The following is a 12,000-nucleotide window of genomic DNA, read 5'->3' as shown; positions in this document are numbered from 1 at the left end:
TCAGCTTTGATTGATGTCCCAGCCATTATGTGAAGCAGTGTTGGGTAGGACCTCAGTCAAAGCTTAGGGGGCGACAATGACTTGTTCCCCCACTGCAGCACGTTGCCACTTGACTAAAAAAAGCGGTATATGGCTATTTTACATGTATTTTTTTCTGCGTTATAACATTAAATACAGGGGCATGTATAGCACGGTTTTACTTTACAGTATGGCGGCATGCCCTGATTCAGATAAATTAATGATGCTGACATCTTGCCTTTAAATCTACCCTGTAGTAAAGATTTCAGAAAGGGGGACTGCCATCTAATGTGGGTATATATTCTGTCTATACAACAAGGAACAATTAAAGTTAGGTAGTTGGGTTGAGGGTTCAAACCATCCTGTGTTACTTGGACATGTTGTCTTGTGGGATCCTCGTATGGATTTTTATTAGTCTGCAAAAAATGCGACTTTAAATTTCTACATTTTTTGGGGCGCATCTCACTCAATTCCTTTCTTGGAATAAAGTTTCTGGTGGATTTTTATCCCGTAATGTAACATTTTAAAGGATTCTGAAACTTTTCTCTAAAAGGTGCAAAAAAGGGGTAAAAGGGGGAAAAAAACTACTTTTTTTTTTATTATTGTGGGCAAAATTCATCAGCCGCTTGTGGCAAAAACAAAAAGTTAAAGCCACTTAAAAAAAAAAAATAAAAAAAAAATATGCACATGATGAATCGCGGGACCAATGTTTCTATATAGATAATCATAATCAATTTTACAGAATAGTTCTTATAATGACGCAACTGTTTTTTTTTTCTTAGGATTGTGAGGACCCTAATCCTTTGATCCGAGCTTTGGCTGTTCGTACCATGGGCTGTATCCGTGTAGATAAGATCACAGAGTACCTTTGCGAGCCCTTGCGCAAGTGCCTAAAGGATGAAGATCCATATGTGCGCAAGACAGCAGCTGTGTGTGTTGCCAAGCTTCATGACATCAATGCACAGATGGTGGAAGATCAAGGCTTCTTGGACTCGTTGCGTGATCTTATAGCTGACTCTAACCCAATGGTAAGATCTGCAAGAGGTTTAAATTATTGACTACATGAAATTATTAACGATAATCAGGTTTTGGTATATGATTTTTTTTGCTTTCTTTGAATATTAGTTTTGGGATGGGGCATGGTTCCTTTGTAGATGTTCTTCATTACGCTTCACACATTTGCATTCCTTCATCCTGGACCAGGTGGCTACTCTACTAGATATCTGCAGTAGGCTCTGCCAGCCCCTGCAGCTTTAGTCCCAGCTTCCTCTCCTCTCACTGTTTTTAGATGTTTTTCAGAGTTTATATGGTTTGTTATATAAAGATATGTGAATGTCAATGGTCCGTGGTGCCCCATCGGCTTTCAAAAGTGTTTTTTCCGAAGAGGAATGGATTTTCTGTAAATTGAACAAATCTACCAAGTAGGAAAGACCTTATAGGGAACCTGTCGGCTGTTTCATGCAGTCCAAACCACAGGTAGGATGAAATCCAGACATGGCCCCCTTATTGTGAAGCTAAACAGAGAAGGGAGGTGCCCTGCGGTCTCCTCTCCTACTTCCCGGCTCATTTTTCAAGGTATGATTTCACTGAAACAGTGTTACACTCCCTCATTTACAGACACTGAATCTAGATTTCATGTGGCTTGTTGTTTGTCTACCGTCTCATGCTGTGCAGACAGGTTTCTTTTACAGGGAATGTATTATCAGAAAATAACTGATTTTAGAGAAAATCTGTAATTTGGAGGAGCTTATCACATTTTTGTGGGATAAGTTTCAGTAAAACTTACATTTTATGACACTGCATGCAGAGAGAGCTGTCAATCACTGAGTAGGACCGCCCACTGGGCTCATATACTTAGAAACACCAGGGATTTCAGTGAATAAAAGACATGTTAGGGCATAGTCAGATGGCCGTATAAATCGAACTGAGATTGGAACGCAATGCCCGGGCTGGCTGGCGGCTCTCCTGACCTGAGCGTGACAGCTGCATAGAAATATATGAAGATGTCACGCTCGGGTCTGGAGAGCCGCGGCCAGTCCGAGCATTGCAGTCTAATCTCGGTCTGCTTTGTATGGCCACCCTTATACTGATCTTTTTCAACTAACCTGCATTTCATCGTATACAGCTTTTCTTTTTCTATTCTATGCTGTCCACAGATTGGACTGCATGTACAAAGTGACAGGTTCCCTTTAAGTTAGAAAGTACCTAGAAACGGTTTGTGGCTGTTTTTTCTTTTTCTTTTTTTTTTTTTTTTTTTAAATGTTTTTCTGAATATTATCTATTGACGAAAGCACATGGAATAATCTCTAATGTTCACTGAAAGGTCCTGACTTTCTAGCAAAACTCTGGATTGTGGGATCCCAGAATATTTAGCGGGATCCCACAACTCTACATGGCCCTTTATAGCAGTGAAAGAACAAGCACAGCTGCAGCCTGTACTAAGCTGTGACCAAACGGTAACCGCTCTAATGGTGTTACTTTTTGGTAAGAGCTGTGCTAGTACAAAGAGCCAGATCATAAATCGCAGCCACAGACTGATGCTAAGTATTCTTTTACATCTATTATTTAATACAATTTTTGATATTTTTTTTTCTTTTCATATAAAAATGTTTTTTTTTTTGCCATTTTCACACAAGCCACTAGACCTAATTAATAGACTCCTACTTCCTTTTGGGCCCATGGACTTTAGCTCAATAGACTGACCCTACTGAATCGTATTGCAGTTCTGTCATCAGGGCAAATTGTGTCTGTGATTGAGGAGGAGCTGTGACATCAATTATTGGGAATTGTGGATTCTTTGTTATCTAAAAAGTATAAAAAATGTATCTTAAAAACCTGATTTTAAGCAAAATGTAATTTTCTGATGACCCATTCATTTTAAGAGTTCTTGAAGGAAGACCACTTTTTTTTTGTACAATGCCTCGGTGATATTCCATCTACGGAGATTTACCGTCATGGTGGCCACAATGTCAGGTGATATAACAACGCATTCATGTGAGATGACATCATGGTTGACAAAATGTTGCTAAGGCCTAATTGGTTCACTGACGCAACTTTACTTGTTAGTTTAGTGTTTCACACAGGTTTGGCCTATACGAGTGACTTACTCCAGTTTCAAAACAGCCCTTTAATCTAGACTCTCTTTACCCTATATTCTAGTCATTAAAGGGGTTATCCACTACTAGTAATAATTGGCCATTCTATTTTTATGTTGAAAATAAGTATTTTTGTAAATACCTTGCTGTGTCCTTCTTGCCTGTGAGCGGCGCTATCGCTGGCCACTCACAGGCATCACGTGACCCCCGGCTGCAGCTTGCGCTGACATCCGCTGATGTGACGTCACGTTCCGGCTGCAGCCGGCGTGACATCAGCGCTGCTTTCCACGGTGAGTGAGGGGCTGAGGGCGGGGTTACCCTGCACGTCACACCCGGCATCCACCGTGCGCTCTCCCTATCCTCATTCACTGGGAAAGCGCGTGGTGGATGCTGGGTGTGACGCACGGGGTAACCCCGCCCACAGCTCAGCGTCCACCGCGGGGAGCGCGTCACTGATGTCACGCCTCACTTGACGTGACATCAGCCGAGGGTCACGTGATGTCTCTGAGCGGCCAGAGATAGCGCCGCTCACAGGCAGTAACTGCAATGCAAGGTAATTACAAAGATATTTATTTTCAACATAAAAATAGAATAGCCAAATGTTAAAAGTAGTGGACAACCCTTTTAATGACAGTAGTTAGTGAAATGTTTTTCCTAAGCCTGAATGTGGATTTGTCATATGCAGCGGGAGAAGATAGGGCTAGAAGTGAAGCCTACTAAATATAGCATTAATTGCATTTATTTCTGCTAGACTTTTCTTTTCTTGGTAGTACTTGATGTTACTGTTTTAGCTGCTGCATTTACATGAGTTTTTTTATCCTAGTTTTTGTTCATTTCCCATATAAATGGACATACTATTTCTGTAGCAGCTCTGCTCGAGACTGCTTTATTGTGATACTGTTGGGGTTAAGATGATTCTATTCTTCAAGCTAAGTAGACTGGAATAGGTTTTGGCACACTTGGCCTGTGGTTTCTGTTGTTTTTGCATGCATCTGCAGCTGGTTGCCTAGCAACATGCTGTCTGTACTCCAGATGACTCTGTATGAAGTGATACTCTGGGTGAGGGCAGTGTTTATTGGTTGCCGGGCAACATGACATCTTCCCTTCAGGTCATTCTGTCCTCCTTAAACCTAAATCGGGACGAAGAACCACTTCCTTCCTACCAATCAATGGAGGCCCTTGATGCCACTGACCATGTAAATGAACAAATCTGCCAATCAAGGGTGCATATTTCCAATATACATATGTCAGCAAAGCTAAACCGCTCCTAAAAACATTTAATTGTTCTTTGCATTTTTTTTTTATGTTGACTTATTAGTGGGTGTTTTTTTTTCTGGATTTATAAAGTTGGGGTTGTGGCATAGCATTTCCACATTAGATTTCAGAATGTTGGAAATGTCTATTTTACACATGCCTAAATCTGCTGTACCCATCTTGCCAGCCCTTTATCCATTTGTCGTATTAGGGCGCATAGACATCTTCGAGAAGATCCTTTTGTGCAGAATTATTATTTTTTTTATTAACCAGTAAAAGATTTATCAATGAATATGAATGAGCCTTTTGTAATACTAAGGCTATGTTCACACATGTTGTGTTTTTTTTTTTTTCAGTCCGAAATCTGCAGCAAAACTGATCTCTGGTAGGAAATCTGTTGCGTCACAAACGCAGGTTTTGCTGCATTTTTTTTTTAGCGTTTTTTTTTTACTGTCTGGTCTCTTTTTATGCATGTACATAAATTTCTGTGAAAAAAAAGAACCCCATTCTATTTTGCCATCAAAAATGCTGAAAAAATTTACCTGCATTTTTGGTGCATTTTTTTCACCACCCATTCCTTCCTATGGGTGAAAAAACGCTGAAAGAAGTGACATGCTCTATTTTCTAAAAACCCAACCAAGGCACAAAAAACCATGATGTGTGAACAGAGAATTCTGGTTTCTCATAGACTTTGCTGGTACTGCAAAACGCAGCTGAAAATTTGCATAAAAATCTGCAGCAAAATACTCTGAAAAACCCAACATAGCCTTAATGTCAAAAAGATGACTGCCTGCGTCTTTTCGCTGGGGAGGTAAAGGTTTTCACTAACAGGTTTGCAACGATCATCTCAAAGCTGGGGAATGGGTGAAGTTGGTTGCCCAGATGGGACACTCCAATTTTTTGGAATGAAGAGGCACAGAAGCAAACAAGTAAAAATGCCAGATTCCAGAGAACAGCGACATTTACACTAGGTAAAAATGTGACAAGTTGTCTTTAAGACTGCCTTTTTATGCCATTACCTTGACATAGTCACTTTTGCTGTTATGTACTGATGATACCTGCGGTGATCGTGAGAGGAGTTGAATATTATCTTCTTCCCTGTAGTTTAATATCGGTATTATTCTTGCAAAGAGACTTTTTTATATCAGGAAATTAGTATTTAGCTAGCTAAACTGCAGATATTTTTACATAAGATATGACTGTGCTGCCTCAATAAACCACAGGGGCAGCATACATGTAGCAACAATGAATTCCCATTGCAGTGAGCAGAAGAATACAAACTGGTTCTACTCCACTTTATATTTTTTTTTTACAAATATAATTGACCCAAACTATAAGAAAATCTTATTTTTTATTACATTTTTGTTTATTCTCTGTAATATATTCAGTTAGTCAAAATGCCAAATACAGTAAGTCTTCGATAAGGATAAGATATCAGTTTAGCTTAAAAAAGCTGCAAGTGATTGACAGATCTCTCCCTCTTGCATACATAAAGAGACACCGGTCTATGACCTCTAGCAGCGCTGGGTGGAGCCAGACTAGTCTGTTCTTCAAAGGATACAGTCCTGCTCATCGTTATTGGCATCCATGAAGTTTAAGTACATAATGTAGAATATCTCCTGAAAAAAAATGAATCAAGTGAAAGTTTTTTTGTGTAGAGCACTCATGTTAAATGCAAAAGAGCAAATGATGATCAATAATTCATTTAAAATGAATGGGAGGGAAAAATAGAAAAACCTAAAGCTTGCTGTTACACTGGTATTGGCACCCTTTACATTAATTTAGTATCGAAACACATTTTGACTAGCCTGTGGTAAATCAAAAGAGATTCACCTGTGATTAATTGTTGGTGCCCATGTGACATGAATTAACCAATGAATGATGACTTGACTGTTTTAAAAAGGCACATGGTAGGCCCTGTTCCTTTGTCACAATGATGAAGACAAAAGCACTGTCTGAGGACATCAGAACTGCTATCAGCTAACACAAGCCTTCCAAAGGGTATAAAGCCAGCTCAAAAGACCTTGGTATCCCAGTTTCAACAGTGCTCAGTGTTATTAAGAAGTTTGCCAAGCATGGAACCGTCAAGAACCTCCCTGGACATGAGGGAAAGAGGAAAATTGACAGATGTCTTCGAAGGTTGGTACGAATGGTGGAAAAGACACCACGTCAAAGACCTGAAGGCCAACCTGGAACAGTCTGGGGTCATGATTTCAACAAGTACCATACGCCGCACACTAAACCAAGCAGAGCTTTATAGGCTATGGCCAAGGAAGAAATCATTGCTGAAGAAAAGTTATAAAAAGGAACAACTGATAGTTGCCAAAGAGTGCCTTGTCAAACCACAATCCTTCTGGGAATATGTTCTGTGGACAGATGAAACAAAAATAGAGCTTTTTAGCAATGCAAAGCAACAGTTTGTTTACAGACTGCCAGCAATGAGTCCTGACTTCAATCCCATTGAAAATCATTGGGGTGAGCTGAAATCTGCCATTGGGAAAAAGATCCCTGCAAACATTCAAGAGCTTGAGCAAACTGCAAAGGAAGAGTGGGAGAAAATTCCAGCTGAGAAGTGTAAGAAGCTTATAGATGGCTACAAGAAACGTTTGAACGCTGTCAGCAATGCCAAAGGGTGTGCAACTAAGTATTAATTAGGGGTGCCTTTATTGCTGCACATGCTGTTTATTCTGTTGCTTCTTTGAAATTGCAACATGGAAGTTGAAAAACAATGTTTTGTTGTTGTATTACTTTGGACCATTAAAAAATCCTGAGGATATAACTGGTACATTTCCATTTATTTCTGAAGATATTATACAGTATGAAAAAAATGAAGGGGTGCCAATAATGGTGAGCAGCACTGTATATAATCTTTGAAACTCTGGAGTGTTCCAGAAAATAATATACCTAGTTAGAATCATGCAGCCAGGCTGTGATGCATGCTTCCCATGGTTTAATCAGCAGGAATCGGCTGACAAGTACCCTTTTAAGGGAATCTTGTCAGTAAGATCACCTCCCCCAAACCGCATATGTGGCCATGCAGGTCTTATAAGATGTAAAGGTGTCAATGGATTTACATTTCAATCTGTTGCTGTGTTCCCAAGAAATTATCATTTTTATACATGCGCAAATGAGACATTAAGTGCTCTAAAGCCCCCGTCTCGCATAGCGAGATCGCTGCTGTGTCACGGTTTTGGTGACGCAACAGCGACCTCACCAGCGATGTCGCTATGTGTGACACTTTGCAGTGATCAGGCCCCTGCTGTGAGGTCGCTGATCGCTGCAAAGTGTCCTGGACCATTTTTTGGTCGTTGCCCTCCCGCTGGTCAGCACACATCGCTGTGTGTGACCAGCGGGAGCAGCGATCAGGCTGGTAACCATGATAAACATCGGGTTACTAGGGGCACACGCGCACCTAGTAACCCGTTGTTTATCATGGTTACGAGCCTGCTAAAGTGAGCGGTAACCTCCCGCTCACCGTAGCAGAGTGGTAACCATGATAAACAACGGGTTACTAGGTGCGCGTGTGCCCCTAGTAACCCGATGTTTATCATGGTTACCAGCCTGCTCCTGCTTCAGCAGGCTGGTAACCAGGAGCAGGACATCGTGGAAAGATTCTTTCCACGATGTCGCTGCTCCCCTGATCGTTGGTGAGCCTGCCTGTTTGACAGCTCCCCAGCGACCACATAGCGACGCAGCAACGATCCCTGACAGGTCGTATCGTTGTCGGGATCGCTGTAGCGTCGCTAAGTGTGACGGGGCCTTTAGTGTGGCAGAGCTCTTAATTATCCTCTGCTTCCCCAGGCTATTTTCCTGCCCAGTACCTGCCTTTTTAGCTTGATTGACAGCTCATTGTCTGATTTCCTTGCCTGACACCTGATGTCACACACTGAGCTATCATTCAAGCTAAACAGGCTAGTGCTTGCTGAAGAAACAATCTGAGATTGCAAAGATAATTATTAGGTGCTCTGCTGTGCCCAGCACTCTTTGGCTCATTTGCATATGAATAAAAACCCTAATTGATTGGGAATGCAGCAATTGAAGATAGATATAAAGGTGTTGATGGATTTACATTTCAAAAACCTGCATGCCCAAATATTAGGTTGTGGGGGAGGATTGTGGAGTGGTTGATCCTACTGACAGATTCCCTTTAACTATGCAAATGGAAATAAACTTTAAACTGTGCCAAACTGTTGGCATAGATTTTAGGCATTGCGGTGTGTGAACATAGCAGAAACCTTTGTTGTTCAGATCTCCCCATATAGGTAGCTGATTCAGGAGTATTTTAAATTCCTCTCCATTTATTTCATAAGGGAAAGATTATTAAAATTTTTCATCAATGAATATAAATGTGGATGATGGGAATTCTCCTACACTAAATGATTCAATATAACTATGCTAAGAGATATCTCCATAAATCTGTAGAGCAGGACATAACGCTGTTTGGTGACCAGTGATATGATGCAAGCTGACAACTCTTGCAAGCAAAAGAATCTGTGTTGCTGTGCTATAATTAACCCATGTATCACCACACATGCCTGCCTTTTAGCCCGTTTTTTCTGCATGCGTCTTTCCTGACCCGTCGTTTATATTCTTGCTTGTTTCCACCCCGATTGGTTTTCCCATGCCCGCACTTGTTTTTGATAATGTTTTAATAGGTTGGTAAGTAGAAGATTCCTATTAATCAGAAGCATATTACACCTCATTAGCTGCGTTACACACTCAGTTAATTTCCCAATTACCCTGTGACAGTAATAAAACAGCCTGATGTCCCTGCTCTTATTCATCCTGCGCTATCTGCTTGAGCTTTGCTGTTCTCTGCTTGTTTAATGCCAACGGTCTGCCCGTGTGCACCTTCAGTTTAGCAGCAGTGCGTAATGCCCGTGGCACACAGTAAGATGATGCTTGCTGCCAACTTCGGCAGCTTATCTGTCTTTAAAGGGCATTACTGTCGTTATAATTTTTATTTCAAAAGTACACAGGAAAATAAGATGTGTTACAAAGTTTCTTATCAGAGAAATCTGCTTCTTTCTCCTCCAGGATCTTTTGCTCTCATTTCATGGGTAAAATCTACAGTTGTTGCGAATTGGTTTGCAGTACCTGGTCCATCGGCTGACTCTGTGATCTATAGCCATCAGATGGGAGCCTTGAGAACCACCTCTTATCTTCTTTGATCGTCAGTTCTTCTTTTTATTAGTGGACCTGGTGATGTACATCATGCCACATCGATGATCCGCGAATGCCAGGAAGCAATAGGCAGTGATCAGGGCTCCCATCCAGTGGCCACACATTACTGACCTGGCATCTTGCCTGATTTGCACCAACTCATTTAAAATCAGTATTTAGTGAAGACCAATTTTCACATTACTGAGGGATGAGACAACCGTTTCTGCTCATAACACACACAAGCTCATAACACACACACACACACACACACACATTCACAGGAGCTCATAACACACACACACAAGCTCATAACACACACACACACACACACACACACACACACACACACACACACACACACACACAGGAGCTCATAGCACACACACACAGGAGCTCATAGCACACACACACAGGAGCTCATAGCACACACACACAGGAGCTCATAACACACACACACAGGAGCTCATAACACACACACACACAGGAGCTCATAGCACACACACACACAGGAGCTCATAGCACACACACACACAGGAGCTCATAGCACACACACACACAGGAGCTCATAGCACACACACACACAGGAGCTCATAGCACACACACACACAGGAGCTCATAGCACACACACACAGGAGCTCATAGCACACACACACAGGAGCTCATAGCACACACACACAGGAGCTCATAGCACACACACACAGGAGCTCATAACACACACACACAGGAGCTCATAACACACACACACAGGAGCTCATAACACACACACACAGGAGCTCATAACACACACACACAGGAGCTCATAACACACACACACAGGAGCTCATAACACACACACACAGGAGCTCATAACACACACACAGGAGCTCATAACACACACACACACACAGGAGCTCATAACACACACACACATTCACAGGAGCTCATAGCACACACACACACAGGAGCTCATAACACACACACACACACAGGAGCTCATAACACACACACATTCACAGGAGCTCATAACACACACACACACATTCACAGGAGCTCATAACACACACGCAGGAGCTCATAACACACACACACACAGGAGCTCATAACACACACACACACATTCACAGGAGCTCCTAACACACACACACACATTCACAGGAGCTCATAACACACACACACACATTCACAGGAGCTCATAACACACACACACACATTCACAGGAGCTCATAACACACACACACACAGGAGCTCATAACACACACACACACAGGAGCTCATAACACACACACACACAGGAGCTCATAACACACACACACACACACACACAGGAGCTCATAACACACACACACACACACAGGAGCTCATAACACACACACACAGGAGCTCATAACACTCACACACACACAGGAGCTCATAACACACACACACACACACACATTCACAGGAGCTCATAACACACACACACCTTCACTGGAGCTCATAGCACACACACAGGAGCTCATAGCACACACACAGGAGCTCATAGCACACACACAGGAGCTCATAACACACACACACAGGAGCTCATAACACACACACACAGGAGCTCATAACACACACACACACAGGAGCTCATAACACACACACACACAGGAGCTCATAACACACACACACACACACAGGAGCTCATAACACACACACACACACACAGGAGCTCATAACACACACACACACACAGGAGCTCATAACACACACACACACACACACACACATTCACAGGAGCTCATAACACACACACACATTCACAGGAGCTCATAACACACACACACCTTCACTGGAGCTCATAGCACACACACAGGAGCTCATAGCACACACACAGGAGCTCATAGCACACACACAGGAGCTCATAACACACACACACAGGAGCTCATAACACACACACACAGGAGCTCATAACACACACACACACAGGAGCTCATAACACACACACACACAGGAGCTCATAACACACACACACACACACAGGAGCTCATAACACACACACACACACACACAGGAGCTCATAACACACACACACACACAGGAGCTCATAACACACACACACACACACACACACATTCACAGGAGCTCATAACACACACACACACATTCACAGGAGCTCATAACACACACACACCTTCACTGGAGCTCATAGCACACACACAGGAGCTCATAGCACACACACAGGAGCTCATAACACACACACACAGGAGCTCATAACACACACACACAGGAGCTCATAACACACACACACACAGGAGCTCATAACACACACACACACAGGAGCTCATAACACACACACACAGGAGCTCATAACACACACACACACAGGAGCTCATAACACACACACACACACACAGGAGCTCATAACACACACACACACACACACAGGAGCTCATAACACACACACACACACAGGAGCTCATAACACACACACAGGAGCTCATAACACACACACACAGGAGCTCATAACACA

General features: G+C 42.4%; 1 protein-coding gene across 2 annotated transcripts in view; it reads left to right on the top strand.

The window, feature by feature from the left end:
- Nucleotides 1-12,000, top strand: part of AP2B1 (adaptor related protein complex 2 subunit beta 1) — a 214,419-nt gene that overhangs the window by 26,248 nt on the left and 176,171 nt on the right. For both annotated transcript variants that reach the window (XM_073665457.1, XM_073665456.1), the window contains exon 5: nucleotides 801-1,046. In XM_073665457.1, coding sequence (XP_073521558.1) covers nucleotides 801-1,046 — 246 coding nt within the window. The remainder of the gene's footprint in view (nucleotides 1-800; nucleotides 1,047-12,000) is intronic.

Source organism: Phyllobates terribilis, unplaced genomic scaffold (genome assembly GCF_046119375.1).
Source record: "Phyllobates terribilis strain yellow unplaced genomic scaffold, ASM4611937v1 Scaffold_2__4_contigs__length_985480577, whole genome shotgun sequence".
NCBI classification, from domain to species: domain Eukaryota; kingdom Metazoa; phylum Chordata; class Amphibia; order Anura; family Dendrobatidae; genus Phyllobates; species Phyllobates terribilis.
This window is presented reverse-complemented; position numbering and strand designations above follow the sequence as displayed.